Source organism: Cynoglossus semilaevis, chromosome 13, assembly GCF_000523025.1.
Source record: "Cynoglossus semilaevis isolate Cse_v1.0 chromosome 13, Cse_v1.0, whole genome shotgun sequence".
In the NCBI taxonomy this organism is placed as follows: Eukaryota; Metazoa; Chordata; class Actinopteri; order Pleuronectiformes; family Cynoglossidae; genus Cynoglossus; species Cynoglossus semilaevis.
In genome coordinates, this window is record NC_024319.1 from 14,727,301 (window position 1) to 14,747,214 (window position 19,914).

Genomic DNA, 19,914 nt, shown 5'->3' on the forward strand with positions numbered 1-19,914 from the left:
TGATTGCAGCTCATTTTCTCAGCAGCTGAGCAACACTCGCGACTCCAGGCCCGTGGGAGAAAAGTGTCTCCTATTATTCCCTATTCATAACCTGCAGATGAGTAAATGCTTTAATCTGAAGTACTTCAGAGAGTCTGTTCTTCAGCGAGCTAAATGTATTAGTAGTTTTTGTTAAAACCACCAAGGGATTTGCGTGTATATAAAGTATGTACTCGTGAAGGGAACAAATAGCACAGGAATTTAAAAACACTTTGTTCATTTACTTAAAAAAAAAAGTACAAAAATGTGATGCAGTGTGTATCAGTCCACCGCAGTAGTGATGATCTCATTGCTGTGCTACAGAAGATGATACATATCATTTATCACACATACAATCTCCAGGGGACGGCACCACCCTGGGTGCCAAACACGCAACAGCCTTCCATCTGCCCTTCACATGGGAGGAATGGTGTTATGCAACCCACCACACAAACTGTTTCGTAGAGAACATGGACTGAAAGAGGGTCCGAACACTGCGGCTTAAATGTGAGAGTACTCACAGGAGAGTACTCTTACTGCAGTATATATTGACTTCCCTACGTTTACGGTTCATGTGGACTTTACTTCAGACAAATCGATTTCTGGATATATTCAGACGCAGGCGCAGCCCCTCACTGTCTGTTGGTCTGAGTCACTCACAGATGGAAGGTGCAGTGATGATGACAGCTGTTGTTCATTGTGTTCTCAGCTGTAGAATTGTTGTTTTTTTTTTTTCAAATCGACCAATACATTTTTCACTAAATTAGTTAGTTAAACTTAAGGATTCATTTTGAGTCATTGGGAAGAAGCAACATTTTCTATTGGCAAACTGCCTAAACAGCAAAGGTTACTGTACATTACGCTGTACATATAATATATAGCATATAATCTTTTCTAGCACTTACTTTGACCTAAAGTGGAGCTGGATCGGGGCGGGCAAACGTTTCGGCTCACAAGAATTTACCTAAACTTTCAAAGATGATTTGGCACATTTGATTTCTGCTGCATTTAGTGACATCAACAGAACTGTCAGTTGATTTGTTGTAATAAAACAGAAGGATCGACATGAGTCTTTCTCATACCTTGTACCAGTGTTTGGCGGGCCAGATTAGAAACTAAGCCAAGTGGGCTGTACTGTAGGTTGGTGACGTGTGACAGTAGTAAAAGGACTAATGTTTAAGAGTTTTTACTCAACAAATACAATGAGAAAAATAGTGATGTTATTACAGTGTAACTGTACTTTATATTCAGATTTTCTAAAAGCGTAGCTGCGTAATCTGTTAGTGATGCCGTTGTTATGTTGTTTCACTGTCAGCAGGCCAACTTTACATTTCTCTCGGGAACAAGTGTACGACATTAAGGGAGAGAAAGGGAGAGCTGCTCAGTCCTACAGAAACTGAAATACGCCGCCTTTTCTCTGTAGGGTTTCTCATGAACTATTAATGCCTCGCTGCCTGTTAGCATCCCCCAGAAGCTTGTATGCTAATTTTAATCTTGAAGGCATGATTGACAGTATTTCTGGGCACAAATCAAACACTTTTTTCAGCCTTTATAGCAGCACCATATACTGGGTTCAACAGTTCAACAAAACCCAAAACATTGATTTTTTTTTCACACCAAATGCTCGCCATATCACGATGCAAGAAGAATTGCTGATTCATTCACTTTGGCACAGGCTTCGCAAAGGGCTTTTAGTCACAGAGATTAAACTTGTTGGTATGGTGAACAAGTATCCAGAAAAAAAACAAACAAACAAACAAAAAAAACCCTTAAAACGAGATTACTTAAAAGAAGGTCGCGGGTGGCAAAGATGGCTCAAGACAAATGCCCAGCACTGTTAAATCCCAGCAGTAAGAAGGGATTTATTTTAATGTTGTTATTACACAGCAGAATTAGAATGAAGACATAATGACCCCCTGGACAGTAGTAGTGCTAAATTAGGTTTAGTAATTCCACAGCACTTACACATCTGAAATGAAGTGTGTAACAGTAGGTCAGTTGTATTTGAGGTGCTATAAACAGTATAGAAGCCTGTGTGCTGTACTACTACGTAGTACTTCAATGTCACATGTCCAGCATGTGGTATAGATACACTAAACAAAAACAAATATTCATAAGCAAAGAAAGAGAAGTCACATTCTAAATGTAACTGTAATATGTACTTATATATTATATATACATGTACATATATCACACACACATATCTATATATATTACACATTAAACACATGTTACAAAACAAAATATATGTTTATATGTACATATATTTATATCGTATATATTTAATTTTGTTAAATGTGAATAGAAAATTATTTTCTACCACACATTCTATCAAAAAATCAGCTGGCTCCCTTTTCATTATCATAAAAAAAAAAACACTTTTTAACAAGCTCTGCTAAATAGAAATTATCTTGTGAACAACACACTAAACTGTTGTGTAGATCAGGTTAGAAAAATGATTTAAATAGTTAAAAGCTCAACATTAAAATGATCAGGTGACCTAGCATCTCACTCCTCCCTGTTAAATGTGAATCCGTACCACATTACTATCCAGAAGCACAGACTGTATCACTGTAGGCGAACGTGAAGCCATGACTCCATACCCAAAGCCAGCTCTTTGTAGTCGTGGTGCAGGATGTGGGTGGAGAGAGCGTTTGTTAAACTAATGCAGATGAATTACTGGAGGAGCCACTTGGAAATTAGTGAGAGGTTAGCCTGTGCTGCAGGATGCTTTGCATGGGGATTGATTGTTGAGACAAGAAGGCCGGCCCTACGGTTAAACTGAACAGCAGTCTAACAACAATCAGTCCTAATTAGACAGTGCTCCAACACAACCACATCTCAGTGCTGCGCGTCCACGGCTCTAATAAGGCTGTAGCAGCGCAGTGATTGGTGGCTGCCAATCGAAGCGGTGAGTTATTCTGCCTTGATGTCTTCTTTGTTCCTATCCTGCTGTTAAATTCTGTTTTTTTTATTCTCTGCCAGCAGACAGTAAAAGCATATCCACTCTGCCACCTCCACCACCCTCCTTGTCCTCCCCCCTCGTCCACTCTTTGCCTCTTATGTTCCCTCCGTGCCTACAGTCGGCTGCGTACTCTGTGTCACCGCAGTCTCTGAACCCTGTACCCATCCGTCACACTCTCTCTCTCCACCTTCCTCTCTCCTTTTCTATGCACACCTTTGACCTGCTCCTCTGCTTTCTCTCCACTCTGTCTCAGATGGGAGTCTGTACTCTGCCATGTCATCAGTTGGAGGTCACGCCGGCTCCATCCGTCGTACGTTTGGCTCCCAGAAGCTCCTGAAGACGGAGAACGTTTGGCTGCTGAGTGAGTAGGAGGATTGGAGTCAGGCACCAACTTAACAGGTTTAGACACAAGGACATAAGGATGGTGGGAAATTGTGCGTGTAAATCACCAGCCGTGCAGTGAAACACTTGAACGCGGTGATAAAATGGCATTTATGTGTCTTCTTCTGCCCCTGCAGTGTTTAATGGTGTGAGTCATACTTGGTTATATAATGACATAGAAATGAGTGTAGAATTAGATTACTTCACCATGTCAACATTATTTGGTTGAAATTGAAATGAACTGTTGTAATTTTTTAAGGTTTTTGAGATGGTTGTGCGGCTCTTGAGGTAGGATGGTGCTGACAGCAGCAACAACACAAGCTGTCCTTTAAAAAAAAAAAAAAACAGGCTGAAACACACAGTAAAAATAGCTGCCGCAGGAGTGTAAGGGGAAAATATATAAGCATCTATGCAGGATGCTCTTATCTCTGGGTCAAAAGTTATCAGAAACACAGGGGAAACCATGCTTTTAAAAAAATGACTGATTTGATTGATTTATAAATATTTTAATAATTTGCAAGATATAAGATAATAAAGGAAAATTATTAAGCATTCAGCCCAAACATATGTAGGCAAAAAGCAATAAGTCTTGATATTTTACATATAACCATGGCTAATGGTTAGCAAAAGTGTAAGATGAAATAACGTTAGCCCTAACGCCCAGGAAAAACTAGACAATTAGCCAACAAGTAGCTAATAGTAGTCACAAAGCTAATACCAATTACTAATCACTAATCACTAATACTAATTTATGGTCTGAAAAAAACTGGATTTGCTGTGTATTTAGGCATAACAACAAAAAAGGTTGGCTTAAAAAGTACAATTTTCGATTGAAATTAAAAAAGCATGGAATTGACTTTACACAGGTCAAAGTGAATTTCTGTAACTGAAGGTTAATCTCCTTCCACAGATCCACAGTTTGCCGGTGCAGCCATAATCCCATCTCCACTAAAGGACAAGGAAGAGATTTATTTCTTCTTCAGCGAGTTCAACAAGACGGCCAGAGTGGACGAGGAGCCGTACAGAGCTCGGATCGGTCGTGTCTGCACGGTAAAAAAATAAAAATAACGAACAGCTACAAAAACATATATTTCTGAATCCAAGTTTCCCCAGGAGCCCAATATAATTGATCCAAAGTCTTTTTTTTCATGGTGTACTTTTGCTCTCCCTCCTACTGAACACATATGAATCATGAAGAGCGTGATCAAAGAGCAGCTCTCTGAGATTTCAGAGCTGCGGACGTTTCACAACAGCGCGGTTTTGTGTAAAAGCAGCAATTTGAAGTAAATAGTTAATGTGCTGAACTCACATGATCAGAGAGGACAAATCCCAATAGAAACATCACATTTGTGCAGAAAGTTGGTTTTGTAATTTGTATGCTTTTGGTTTCATACAATGTAAAAAAGATTAGATATTTGTTGTTAATATGCAAAACATAAACCAGATATTCGATAAGAAAATAAATTATTAATAAAAAAATATTTAGTTTCCACCAATCACCTTCGTCCGTTTACAGAACTATATTTTGGCTGTGCATTGAAGCCTGATTTGGATGTTGTTTGTACGGTGTGTGCAGGTGGATGAAGGTGGCGTCAAAGCCCTGCTGGCCGAGTCCTGGACCACCTTCATGAAGGCCAGGATGATGTGTGGGGCAGGAAACACTCAGCAGCAGTACAACAACCTGAAACAGGCGGTGGTGCTGACGGCCCAGGACAATAGGGCGGGGGTCTTGTACGGACTCTTCTCCAACGCATGGTGAGCTGGAAGTGAACACTGTGCTGTGCCAAAAAAACAACTGTACAATAATCAGTTATTTATCCACCCACAAACTTCAGCGTTCTCCTCATATCAGTCACGACAGGGTTAGTTGAGGTTTCATGATTCCGCTTCTTCCTTTGATAACATTTTTAAGGTTAGTTTTATAACTTGGCAACATATTTGAGATTTAAACTTGAAAAAATATCTTGTTAATGTCAATTGTTAGTTGTTTTTAGACAGTGTTTTTCTGGGCTAACCTCAGTGCTCCATATTGGCCAACACAAAAATCCTAAAGCCTAAAGCTACCAGCTAGTCTCGTCTTCTTTTTCTATATGTTAAGTTCTTTTTTGATATTTCTCAGCTAATTCGTTTTACTGTTTCACATTACATTGAGCTAAGTTTGATGATTTTTTTTTCTACAATGTTTTTTAAGCTTTATTTATAGGGTTTAGTTTTTATTATTTCAAAAGATTTAGAAAAAATCTTTGCCTTGAAAACACTGACGTGCATTCTTGATGAAGTACTTTAGCAGCAGCATTAAAGCTCAAAAAGTTATCAGCACAAAAATGAAGCCAGCCAATCACTGCGGTGACCTTTGAAATAACCAAATGCCTCAGGTTAATATGTAATGAATGTCTCCTTACCAATTTCTTCCACGTCTCTGCTGTAATTTCATGTTATTATTTCCTTGGAGGCTGAAGTAAAAAGCAGCCATCACAACCTCTGCAGCTGTTAACAGTGAATATAATGTCTCAGTCTAATCCTGAATACAACCAGAGAAAGTCAAAGCAAACAGCTCCAATTTATTCACTATATACGTCTCTGTTGTCAGGGCCCAGAGTTGGAGAGTAATTTCTAGTAGTTTCCTCCGAACATCGCTCTTAACCACTCTCACTGCTTTCATGGCCGCTGTAATTACTGCTCTCTCTGTCTTTGTTCAGGGGCAGAACAGTGATCTGTGCCTACTCCATTAAAGAGATTGACCAGGCCTTTTCCACCAGCAAACTGAAGGGTTACAGCAGCTCATTCATGGGCAATCGCCCTGGAATGGTAAATAAAATCTGACCTGTAGTGTTGTTCTATCACAGCATTGTAAAAACAAAGAAAACACAGAGTGGGATCTGCCTGCCTCACACTCATATAAAACATATTGAAGTGATATTTTTGAGAGGTAATAAAAGTGCTATTTTTTAACCTTTTGTCCAAGGCTTTTTTGTTTATTTCTGAAACAATCCAATCTCCTCTCTTTGCTCAGTGCGTTCGCAAGAACTCAACAGCAGGAGGTCACAACGACATGAGGACCCTCGGGGTGATCAGGTACCATCCAGAAATTGAGAACGTGATCCTGCCCGTCGGCGTGGCTCCACTTGACCTGCCCACAGATGACCAGATTACACACACCGTGGCGGACATCGTGCTGGCAGTTAACGACGAGCACTACAGCGTCATTTACCTCGGAACAGGTAGGTGATCAAGTCATTATTAGACTTAAGGAATTACCAGTTAAAAAACCCAACAGTATTCAATGCAATACATACATATACATATACGTATACATATACATATACACATACATATACATATACATATACGTATACATATTCATATACATATACATATACATATACATATACATATACATGTACACATACATATACGGTACATATACATCCATATAACAAGGAAGAACTGCCAAGGGAATAATAAAAGAATAATTTGGTTTTCACATTAATTTTGTTGTATTGGTATTTTGGATAAGACATTTTATTTTTTCAATTGGTTTTCACATTAATTTTGTTGTATTAGTATTTTGGATAAGACAACATTTTATTTTTTCAGTGCTAACATTTAGTATTTTGTAGCAACTTTTTATGTATGACCTAATTAGCCATTGCAATGTTCCTTTGACTATTTTTAAGCTATCAAAAATCAATTTATGATTTTATTATATGACATGTAAACTCAAACAAGGTATGGAAAAAGACATACAGTAATAATCCTGCAGACTAAGTTGGACTAGCATGGCCTTAGCAGGACTGAGGATGTGTAAATGTGTTCAATAAATCTTATGTAGCCATTTAAATCCTACTGTAATTGATGTAAATTTGAGGGCAACAACAACAAACAGAAATGCATGTCTGGTGGCTTACATTATATTGTCCATTCCCTTCATTTCTATAGGGTTCCATACTGTTGTAATAGAAAGAATATGTGTTTAGCTCTAACTGAATCTGTTGAATATTTAATTTTCTTCCATTTCTTCAAAGCAGATAATAATCCTTCTGTGTTTTTAGGTTTCTCCTTTCTGCTGAATGTAGAAATTCAGCCACTGCTGAAAAAATATAGTCGATGAAAATCAGTGGCTATAAGAACTTTATAAACCTTAAACACCGCACTCCAGAGAAGTTAAAAAATATTCAATTTTTCCCAGCAGGCTTGAACAACTGCTTCCACAATGTGAGCCACAGTCATCTACTCGTTATGTGAGTGTTAATACAGAACAATCGGAGCATTTGTTGACAAAATATGAAGTGGCTCCCCCTGTTGTTTTGCTTCCATTAAATCCACTTGACTGATTCTGGATTGTTTCCCGAGTCAAAGAATCAGGTTGTTATTGTGACAAGTCGACATCAGCTACAAAATAAACACTGAACAGGAGAAAATGTTGAAAAAACACGGCAAGCTCCTTTTGAGTGACATTTGAATGTCTCAATCTTGAGGCGCTGCTGCTCTTAAAAACCTTCCTTCGCCTCGGCCAGATTTCTATGGCAACCGGCACAAGTGAAATCAAGAAGCACGTACAAGTGTCTCACCCTTGGGGAATAAACTGAAAGATAAACATGTGTCACTTCACACACTTTTGTTAGTGTCATGGTTCATGTTTTTCTGGGTTATTTCTCCTTTTTCAGAACATGGAGAGCAGTGAGCAGCAGTGAGGTCCGTGTGTTGATCTAAAAAAGAAAACTAGAGCAGTTTGAGTCCCAGTTGTCGAGCCAGGTTGGAGTGGAGATCTGTCTCTTCACACCAACTGAATCCTTTATTTTCTGAAACAATTTATAAAGTTCTATCCATCTATCCATCTATCCATCCATCCATCCATCCATCCATCCATCCATCCATCCATCCACCTCAAAGGAAACAAAGAGTAACAGTTACATGTTGTTAATGCCTGAAAATATCAGAACTCACCTTATGAATATTAAATATATCTTGAAATATTTTGGAGTTTTTATTCATAGCTTATTCATTTATTTATTTCACATCTAAATAAACTAAATTAACAACATGATAGCTTTAATGGATTCTGTTATCCTTGGATTTGTTTTAGTCTGTTGTCTTAGGATGAAGACTGTAATATAAGGTAGATTGCGCATCAAATTAAAAATGCTATTTTTTTTTTTTTTTTTTTTGCATGAGAAAAAGATGAAATCCAGTCTTTGGGCCTTTCCTTTTACTTAATTTTTACATTGTAATCCACTTCCTGTTCTGTGAAGAGCAGGCTGAAAATAGAACTTGTCTGAGTTTGTAATTTCTGCAGTGGTTTGTCACAGACGTTGACAGAAAAACAAAGAGTGTCCCAGACAAGGAAGCCTTTGAATCCCGCTTCTTTCATATCGTCTTTTTCGTCCTCTTCACTCCTGCGTCACCTTCACTCCGGGGCAGCAGCTATAAATATTCACAGGCTTTTAAGAGCTCAAGCTCATCAATCTGCACAATTAATGGCAAACACAGTCACACATCTGAACAAATGATGAAGAGGAGCTGCCATGTTGAAATAATCCCATCTTTAGTGAGTGCAGCTGACAAATAGACGAGACAGCTCGTCTTGATGCAGGGATCCATCTTCACCAATCAAAGGAGTAGAAGCAGCTCAGCAGGATCTGCATCCTGACCTGAGATGGCCCAATGGAAGCTGATGGATTCTGGGTAGCTCTGGGACATTAATATCCTATACAGCAGACTGACAGAGGGGGAGACCCAAACCACACAGTTAATCTTTGTTCACCAAAAGGCAATAGGCTGATATTACCACAGTTGCCCTGCAGAGTCAACATCACTCAGAGAGTTTTCCAATATTGAACATCTATAAAGGAGGTGAGATCACCCTCACAAGAGCTCCCTCACATTAGGACAGCTCCATGATTGCATTTCCTGCGCATCCATTACATGCGCTGTGAATGATGTACAGTGTTTTTGTCCTGGGTTTATGTCCAGACATTGGTCTGAGGAAAATGTTCGAGGTTTAATTTGAAAAAGCAAATGATCCTGCACTTCTGTGGAATTGATTTATCTGCTGATGAAGCAGCTCCTCGCCACATTGTGTCTGCTTTATCTGATTGTGTTTGCCAGCAGTTTTGTCCTGGTTCTGCCTTGTGTATTGGATTTCAGCTCTCCTCCTGCTAATTGTTGCTTTAATTACTGAAAAACAGACACGGTGACGGGAAAACTTCAGTGCATGCACCAGAAGTGACTCCTGATTCATCGCTTATCAGAAAATAACCAATAGCATTCTGCGCCTGCAAATCATGTCAAGGTGGAGACGTTGTTGTTGTTTCCAGTGAACTACTGGTCGAAGTTGACTTGTTGAAGATAAGCGCTGATAAGAATTCAAGGTAAACATCTGCAAAGAAAGGTTTTCTCTTGGAGTTTTTAGACTCGGACTCTCTGTGAAGTGACCAGAAAATTGGGTTACATCAGTTTGCCGTTCACCTCTGACAGATGCAGCAGTAGATTATTCAGGTCAGACACATCCACAGCAGCAGGGGGATGTCTGGAACATTTGGGACGAGGTGTGGTGCCTGATGATTGGATGATGCCGATGGCAGAAAACTCTCCCAGCTGCTCTGGGTGGATTTAGAAAAAGATGGCTCGCCGTGTTCCTTTTTTTTTGTTTGTTTTCTGAGACATTGTCTGGAATTCTGAACACAAAATGTCCAAAAGCTCCCACAAAGATGCGTCCTCATATTTTTGTATTTGTTAGGGGTTTGAATGATGACGCATCATGCCCTCTGTTAGCCTGAAAGAAATAAAAAAAAATAGTGTGTAGTGTATTAAGTGTTTTACAGTGATAGAGCTAAAACATATTGAAGGTTGGAGCTTGTTTCTCTGTATCCAGAGGGAAGTCATTTAGCAGATTTTATATTTTCCCTCTTAATTAACAGCCTTTATTGTATTGGTAGACTCACTCAGACACATTTAGGAAACACAGCTTGTCCATCATCTTTAACCGTCTTCTAGCACGTCATCCTTCTCCTCACGGGGGACAGCTGAGGCCAATCTCAACAGTTAAATGTAGAAACAAACAACCATTCACACTCACATTCATACCTGTGATCGTATGTCCAAGAGACCTGGGCTTCAATTGCCTTTAGACTTTGCTGCGAAATCGGCAGAAAACCCTCACTCAAATAGGGAGGACATGCAAACTGTATACAGTAAAGTCCCTGTCAGGGTTCAGGGAAGTGACCCTGTGCTATAGGGCAGGAGAACTAATGAATTATCCCACCGTGTGGCCCATGTAGTCTAAGAATATCAAGAGGGGTGAACCATATTCAACAAGGTTTCTTATGTTGCTAATTTGGTATCTAGAATCTGTTCTGCACATTAACGAGGGTGCCATTAAGAATATATTTCAGGAATCATGCGTTTGATTCTATAAAAAAACCGATGAGCTAATGAAGCCGTTTGAAATAAACCTCAGCCTAAAAACAGAACTTATTTCCGTTTTTTTTTTTATATCCCAAGATCTTTGTAACGGGATTAGCTGATGTAACGACCTGCTCTCATTATGCAGCGTTATGTAAAACCAGGGTTATACCTGTCTTAATTTTGAGTAGTTGAATTATAGTTTCTCTCCAGACAAGAAAAAAAAAAGGTTTAACACCATTAGCAGAAGCCTGTCTGAACAGTAGAGTCTGACTGCAAGGGCACCTTTATGGTGGTCATTAGAAAGTTCCAGATCATAACTCAAATAGGTTCCTCTGACTTCACTGTGTTTATTACTGTTACATTAGTCTGACAAAACAGTGATGTACGGTGCTGGGAGATGAAAGGGCTCACAGAGTCGCAGTGTTGACCTGGAGCGGGCTGATGGGACACAGTTCTAATTAGCTTAATAGCTCGCTATATACCATCCAGAGGGACAGAGTAGGATTAAACACGTGGAGGGAAACTTTATCTGGTAATGTAGCAGTGCATAATGGGCTGTTATGTCATATATAAATTGTATACGTGAGGCTACAGAACCAGTTTAAAACCTGTCCACAAAGCTTTGGGGTGCTACAGGATTTGACAAAGTTAATTTCCCTGCTTCTTCATTACAGGATTTGACAAAGTTAATTTCCCTTGCTTCTTCATCACAGTCACCACATAGTTTGGTAGAAAATATATGTGTACATAATCACCAACCACTCTATCTGTAAGGATGACAACAAATCAGATTTTTACTGTAAGCCCATTACAGAAAAGTTAACCCACTCGATGGAGGGCAATTGTTCTGTCACCATGATGCAGAAAGTTCTAGTTTTGACACAGTAATTTATCATTTTGAAAGTTTTGGCCATAGAATATGCAGGTTGTACAAATGGATCTCTGCTCAAGCTGAACACTGAAAATCCACACGGAGGTCAGCAGGGGTGAAAAATATGATATAAAAAAAAAACAAAACAGATTACAGTATAGTTCCCCTGATGTTTCTTAAAATAAAATATAATTAGTTTTTGCAGAGGTTTCATGGAAATTTCTATACTAATACACTTAAGAAAAAAAAAATTAACTAAAGTCTGAACTTTAAAGTCTCTGTTTAACATTTTTTATGTAGGATCTCATTCACAAGAGGCATAACATTATGATTATAACGTTTGGCATAAAGCATACGAGTGGCATCCTACATAAGAAAAGTATTTACATGAAGGATTTAGTATGTATTGTATTTTAGCAATCAAATAAATGGACCTTCTTCCATAACATTACTCATAAATACCTCAAAACATTTTTGAGAATTTTTGTTTGAGTGTGTGTTCCAGGCACCAGTTGTTGTAATGGGTTTATTAACATGAATAGAGTTTTTTTTTTTTTTTTTTGCTGTCTTTTATTACTTGGCAAATGACGGCTCAGAGACAATCAGGCATCTGAGATTCAATCAGTTTTTATGACCTTGTTAAAAAAAAGTAAACAAGATGTGTGTTGGCATGAGGTAAAACAATCCAAAATAAATATATGAGTGTAAAAAATGGTTTAGTGAGTAAAATCCTGCAACCAACTATTTCTTAGCCCTCCAGTGTCTCTTCAGTCTGCTGAGTCGTCCATATATCTGCTATAAAATACCAGCTGGAGCAGCCAACACTGAGTAAATAGTAAAACATACAGCTGAGGTTTCCAACAGTTCACATATCTGACAGCTATACTGCTGTTTCAGAGCCACTGATAACAACATAGAAAAGGGAGAAACAAAGGACTCGGAGCTGTAACTGCTAATTTCTAAGGCAGCAGTGAAGTGTGTGTGTTTTTTTCCCTCTCTACTCTATTCACTCTTTCTCTACTGTGAAGACCAAGTAAAGCTGTGTGGATCACTTCTGACATAATAGTAATGCAGCAGAATATACTCCCAGAGGGAAGGAAGAAATGTCAGAGCACTCCTTTCAAGCTAACTTTATATTTAAGATCAGAAAGTTTTTCTCTTTTCAGCCGGTGTGACATGTGAGGTGGAAGCTCAAGGTTAGCGAGGCAGAGACAGGAAAGAGAAGTTCTAACTCACTGTTAGTCTGTGGCAACTATGGCTGCGGCTACAGTGTTGGCATCAATTTTGACATCAGTGAGGTGTTATGTTGACAGAAACTGCAACATTATCACACTGTAAAATGTTCCAGTGTATATCAAGATGCTAACCTGAAGACTATCAACGCATCTTAGACCATGACTCCTGTCATTTGGTGTGAGCATTCGTCATTGACCCAACTAGTGTGTGGGCCAACATCATCATAAACATTTAGACCAGTGGTACCCAACACCCGGTTCGTGGGTCAATTGTTACCGGGCCACACAGAAAGAATGCATAACTTACATTATTTCTGTTTTATTTATGATCTGATTCCGAACGATTATTTTGAAAAATTAGCGGATCCCCTCTGTAGCATCTGTCTATGACTCACACTTGATACATGTCAAGATGCTTGACTCAGTCTTGAGTCTCATGTCTTACCTACGCTACCTTTTTAAAGGGTCTGCTTCAGCTGATAACACATAATTCAGTACAGCTAAATTGAAACCCCCGAGCTAGCAAAATTAACAGAAAACAAACATCTCTGGGAGGCCGCTGATTTAGACCACCATCTTGTAAGGTCTGTCTGTCTCCCTGCCTGTGTCTGCTGTGTAATCAGTGTCATCAGCCTCACACCTGTGTCCTGTGATTACATGTTCATCAGTCTCACTGGTGTCACCTGGTATATCTACCTCTCTCCCTCAGTCAGTCTTCATTGGGTGTTTGGTCATTGTGACGTGTCTTTGTTCCTAGTTCTGATTCAAGTCTGCTGTTGTCGGCCTGGACGTGCTCTGATGAGTTTAGGTTGAACTGTTTGGAATAATCCTCAGCAGAGGATCAACATCTCTCTAGTGCTGCAGTTGGGTTCTGTTTGGGAAGATATTTCCATCTGCTGAGGTGGTGTTAAGGCCAAATTCTGCAGATAATGGGTAATATTCACAATATACTACAAACCAGAAGTCAGCTGCGGGAAAAATATAGAAAAAACAATTTAAAAAAATCTAATTAAAACTACTACCATTAGATTCTGCCCTTTCTCCTCCAGCATGCTGCGGGCTGCCGATGCTGAGGTGATGGTATCCCTGTTTATCCCGGAATAGCATTTGGGCTTAGTTATCGGATTGGATGGATTAAATTTTTGATTAGTACTACACATGATAAACAAACATTCAAATATAATTTAAGGCATGATAATACTTTCTATTGTACATTTCTGCTTAAGTGAAAGTCTCCAATTAACCAAATTCCCTAATCAGTCTTTGGAACGTGAAAAGAATTGCTGCACATAGACAGAAATGAGCAGACATAGATTGGCTGGAATTAGCCATTTGTGAAATTGGTGCAGTTGTTTTGGAAACAATACAGCACTGCCTCCAGGCACTGGGCAGAATTAGGTTAATAACAGCAGCGTTAATGGTCTGAGGAGAATAGAAAACAGGTTTTGGTTCCTAATGGATCCTTAGCACAGTTGCTAAGGTCACTAGGTTTTGAATTCACTAGGTGTAACTATGTATTTACAGACATCACTGTTAGGTTCTCGATATTTCGATAAAACAGCAGAAAACAGCTGCAGACAAAACCGAACAGCCATGTGAGAATAAACAGAGGTAAATGTGGAACATTATCATCGACTGCAGGGATAAAATGAATCAAAGTTCTGAAAAAAATACAGGAGCTGACAGTTTAGAGACAGATGAAGCCTCTGTGATGGCGAAGCCTGTATTTGTCTGAGAGCAGATGAGAAAGCTTTTCACTGGGATTAATTATTCAGAAAGATAAGACAATATCGCTGTCATCGGATTTTCAGAGTAAGGGTGGAGGTAAAATATTCCTGGATGTGACTAAAGTCAAAATAGATGTGATCACACATCAGCAGGCAATGATTAATCCTCACATTGTTTGTCGAAAGAATCACTGAAGGTAATCCAAAAAGTCACTCAATGTCAGTCTGGAGAGAAGAATGTCAGCTCCAAAAGGCTGGTAATAAAAAATATAGGGCACTGAAAATTAGTGATTTAATCTGTGGGAGTGACTGAAGACTGATGCATCATGGCTGCACAGGCTACGTTTCTATTTTGTTAAATGAGCTCTAAAGGTCAAATCTGTACTGGTTTAAGCACATGTTCTGTTAAAAAAACAAATTCATTATAAACTACTATTTTTATGTAAGGTGTGATCGCCAGTACAGCTGGGGTTGATCCAAAGTATACAGGAAATACATCATGTTTGGAACAAAGGGAAATGAAAGAAAATGCCCTCTGATCAGTGGTGAGCAGCTGATCAGAGGACTTTAGAGAGACTGAGTCTGAAGCAGGTCAGGGAGCCCAGCTAGACCAAGACCATTTACGAGACTCTTAAACCACCATCAGGCTTTTAGAATAAATTCTATGCTGCACACTGAGACTGGGAGAAGAGAATTTAAAAAATGTACTGAAGACTGTGTAAAAAGTGAGCAGCAGAATTCTGAACACGATATCGACAGAGAGAGGAAGCCTTATTGAACCTCATATAATAAACCCTGCAGGAATCCAAGATGAACTACAGTTTAAAAAGCAGAGTTCGTATTAAAGTACTGCTTTAATATGGAGGGATTCTTTTTCCTCTTGGGCCTAATTGAAATAAGTGACTGAGATTAGTAAAAGTGCTTTTTTCAGCTGTTTGCAGTCCAAGGAGCCAAAGTAAGAAATAGATGGAGTGTCCACTTTACCATTTGAACTAAGATTCAAGTGTTTACTATTTTCTAGATGAAGACTTTGATGTAATCTTTATTTAGATGTGGTTAAAAAAAATGAAATTGTGTTCAGGAATAATCAAATCACTGTCATCACAACATCCACAACCTACAGCACTTTGATGTTATGTCTTCAAACCCCATCATGTAGTATGGTTCACTCAGGAAGAATCCTTCATTATGGCTCACAGGCATAAGCATAAATTGCACTTTCTGTGTACTCTTCATTGATGTTCGCTTTGACTAACTCCATATAAAACCAATAGTTTCTTAGCCAACGGGTTCTTTTGTTTTACATATTTTTGTGATGTGTCATATGGAATTGAATGTAAGTTATGACTTACAGCATGGCAAAAACCAGAGTTTCATCACTGCCCTGAACCGAACCCCAAAGTAATGCCACCCCTTGACCTGCACACATCCTTTTACAACCTGTTGATCAAGTCTTGACGGTTGAAGCTTATGCTAAAATGATGTATCCACAGCTACAATGTTTTCACCTCGTGTCTTCTCCACCTTTATTCCTGCAGAACAAGGCAAACTTCTCAAAGTCCTTCACACCAATGAGGAGGTCTTCATCATATCTCAATACTCCATGTTTCACAACAAGGGTCCAGTTCTAAACATGGCCATCGACTCCCAGAAGGTAAATCTCATTTCTGCAGTTTAAGTTTTATTTCCTATTCTGTTGATCAAATTCTCCAATATGTGAAGAGTTATATGACATTTTCATTAGTACTTCAGGGGCTGGTGTTTAGTTGTTCCGACCACGAACTGTTATTGTACTTTTATTGCATTGAAATGAGTCAGTGTTTACCACCATTGGGAAATGAATGTTAAATATAACAGACATCAAAAGTTGAAAGTTAGGTTAGAATAAAATGAAAACACAAGGTGGCGTTGTTGTTGTTGTTATGGTTTTTCTGCTGCTTATTCCTTAGTCTTCTGGAGTTGACAGTAAAGTAATGTTCAGAAGGATTAATCCGTATCAGCAGATAGATAAAGTTAGAGGTAAAAAGTGAAGATGACATTGAAGGTATTAAGATGTCAAAGATAAAGCCTCCAGGCAGAAGACAGAAAAGGAAGACACTTGAGAAAATGCATGCATGTAGATAAAGAGAATATTGTTGGTAGAACAAGGGGGAGAAAACAAATGTTAGCTGAAGTCAAGCTTGACTATGAAGCCCCCCCGCACCCTCCCCCCCAAAGAAACAGACAAAAACAACACTAGAATTATGCCTCCTGCAGCTTAGCTTCCTGTCTTTTATTTATTAATTCGTCATTTGTCACAACATGAAGGGAATTGTTCCAAATATGTCATTTCCAAACTGAGCCGTGGTTTAATGGGGATTAAAAGCCTTGTAGTTATTTGTAAAATGTTGTTCCTGTCTCAGAGGAGAGAAGTGGAACCAAAGAAATTGGATCATATTCACTGATTATTCTTACTTTTTTCAAATTCGAACATTTTTATCGCTTTTATTCATTGCTTTAATATAATCCTCAAAGTTATTTCAAGCGTCATGAAGGATTTTTTTTCATGGCTAATAGGACCACTAATTCCTCATATGAGATTGTGACAGCAGCTTTGCTAAAATATTTAATAGCCATGTGTTTTGTGTGTAGGGTGATATTAGAGAAATCCCTCACTTTAAGTTTAGAGTTGTGGCTTTTATTGGTCCATGTGGGTCTGGAAACTGGAGCGGAGAGATTGTTAGCAACACTTCAGTGGGAAAAATGACACTGCGCCGTCTGTGTGATGTTTCATCCAGTCATACTGAGGTACACTGTGTGTTGAATCTCTCTCCACAGGGACATCTGTATGTTGGAACGGCGATGGAGGTCCAGCGGCTGCCCGTGGCTGACTGCAGTCGCTATGGAGACACTTGCAGAGAGTGCATTCTTTCCCGGGATCCGTATTGCGGCTGGGATCGGGCCAGGAGGAAGTGCATCGCTATCCCGCCTGGATACAACGTCACGACTGGGTATGATTAGCTATGATGTCACCGCTGCAGAGCCATTGGTTGTTTGTTATGCAATGACACAGAGACAGGAGGACAATAATGACATCAAGCTCAGACTGGGAAGGATTGAGCTCAGAGGAGGCGTGTCCAACGTCTGGTTTTTGTAGCCATGGTAGTACTATATTGGTGGAAAAATGTCTTCTTTCTAAAAGTAATTTTCTTAATGTTTTATCTGAACAAAATGTAACTTTTCCTTAAAAAAAGGCCTATTTGCCCCAATAAAACACTTTGTTTAGGAGCCATTTCAAACCTTTTTAGCCAAACTTTATTGTTATTTACATCTACCTTCTAGTCGACTATGGTCACTATTTCCTAACCTTTAACTGTCCTTGTTTTAATTTGGCTACAGTAGAGTACACCTTGGCCCATCTAGCCAACTTTGACCTAAATGCTATCCAGTCCTGCTTTGCTAATATTAAAGATTTTAAGCAGTTTTTGTCTAAGGTGTAGATTTGACTGAGGTGATATGACCTTATGACCTTTGCTGGGTTTTTTTGTAATTTAAAAGCCAGTAATCAGAATTTATTCCTATATGACCTAACATATAATAAAGGAAAATCTTTGAAAGCATCACTAAAGGAAACTATTATTTGTCATTTGAGCTAATTCTAGGTTCCAGGATAACTTTTTGTAAAATTTTGTCAACTCCCAGGTGTATTTTTTTTTTTTTTGGCTTTTATTTTCAATATTCTAACGTTTCCCCATCTGAGCTATGCAGCTTACGTTTGAACTTTTGTTAACTTTTAACTATAGCAGTAGTAACTTTTCATCTGATCTGACATCATATTTCCTCTTTTGCTTTCATTTTCACATTCAACATTTTCTGATTTCATCACTCACTGCCTTCACATCAGGGATTTCTTGGCTTTTTCATGCGTGTCACTTGCATAAGTAAAGCCAACATGTTTTGTTTGAAATATTTTGCGTAGTGTGTGGGTAGGTTACATAATCAGTGTACATATTGTAAAGCTAACAAAACAGTGTGTAGTACTACTCCAGTGAATTGTAGTCGTATTGTCCTCGAATCCTAGGAGGAGCTGTGGCTTTCTGGTGGTTACACTTCTGCTCTGAGATAATCATATTTGTTTTAACTACAACACTGTCTCTGGGGTGGGGTGGGGGGGGCAAAAGAAATCCCATCATAATTCAAATCATTAAAATTAAATGTACTGTTGATGTTTGTAGTTTTCCCTGCCCATTTCTCACTCTGCAGCTTTGATGTGTCGCCACTGGAAACGCCACAATTCTAATTTGAGAAAGGAATGAGAGAAATCAATCACGTTCTCTAATGAGTCTCCCATTCCCACCGTAACGCTGCCTAATGATGTGTGTCTTTACGTGTTCATTTTCTCAGGCTCAGGGTTTGCGAAAGTGTTCAATGCCACTAATTTGTCCTCTATTATTTTCCAACAGAGCTCTGATTCAGAATCTGGACTATTCCAACTCCTCGGTTTGCGGGGAAGCTGCTGGTGAGTCTTTATCTGGCCCCCTCACACTCTTTGAATCTTAATTAAAAACCAAACCTTTTTGAGCAGCACCAGTTAGAAAAAGATGAATATCACATAATTGAGCAGGGTTCGACAACCCACGGGGAGATTTTTTTTCTTTCCCCTTATGTCATGGCTTGTCCTGTTTCAAAGCTCAAAACCCAGATAGAACCCTGAAGCAATCTTGAAAATCTCTCTCCCTCTGGAGACAGAGCTTGTCTTCCTTACAGAGATATAAGTCCAACACAACAGTTTCACTTGTGTCAGCAGTGACACATGCTCTGCCATTGGACAAAACCTCTAGCCTTTCTTTACTAAAAATATTACTTTAAATAATCACAGGAAACACTTCTGTTTTTTGACATAAAAAAAACAGAAACACTTCTGTTTTTTGACATAAAAAAACAGAACAGAACAATAATAATAATAATAATAATTAGTTCTGGTCTTTTTTAGACATTTAAAAATAAAAAAATTAAAAGATTTTATTAAATTAAATTGTATTCTTTGATGTTAGCATGCTATTTCCTGGGTATGGGCCTAGCTCCTTTTATAAAGACACTGAGAAGGTACAACAAGGTAATCAATACAGTTTCAAAGTTATTTGAATCTGTAGTATACATTGAAACATACATTGGTAGGTAGTTCATATGCGCCCAGAAACACATTTTTGCAGTTGAAGGCAGTTTTAATGTTTCTGTTTGTGCTAAAACATAGCATCATGGTATGTTACACTATGTAACTTATTCTCAGGTACAGATGTATTAACACTTTGGCAGCTTTGATAGTAAAAT

General features: G+C 38.7%; 1 protein-coding gene across 1 annotated transcript in view; it reads left to right on the forward strand.

Moving 5' to 3' along the window:
• LOC103388694 (semaphorin-7A) overlaps nt 1–19,914 on the forward strand; it is a 47,657-nt gene that overhangs the window by 20,650 nt on the left and 7,093 nt on the right. The window contains exons 6-13 of the mRNA XM_025061575.1: nt 3,237–3,344; nt 4,275–4,414; nt 4,941–5,119; nt 6,064–6,172; nt 6,378–6,585; nt 16,143–16,258; nt 17,422–17,594; nt 19,047–19,102. Coding sequence (XP_024917343.1) covers nt 3,237–3,344; nt 4,275–4,414; nt 4,941–5,119; nt 6,064–6,172; nt 6,378–6,585; nt 16,143–16,258; nt 17,422–17,594; nt 19,047–19,102 — 1,089 coding nt within the window. The remainder of the gene's footprint in view (nt 1–3,236; nt 3,345–4,274; nt 4,415–4,940; nt 5,120–6,063; nt 6,173–6,377; nt 6,586–16,142; nt 16,259–17,421; nt 17,595–19,046; nt 19,103–19,914) is intronic.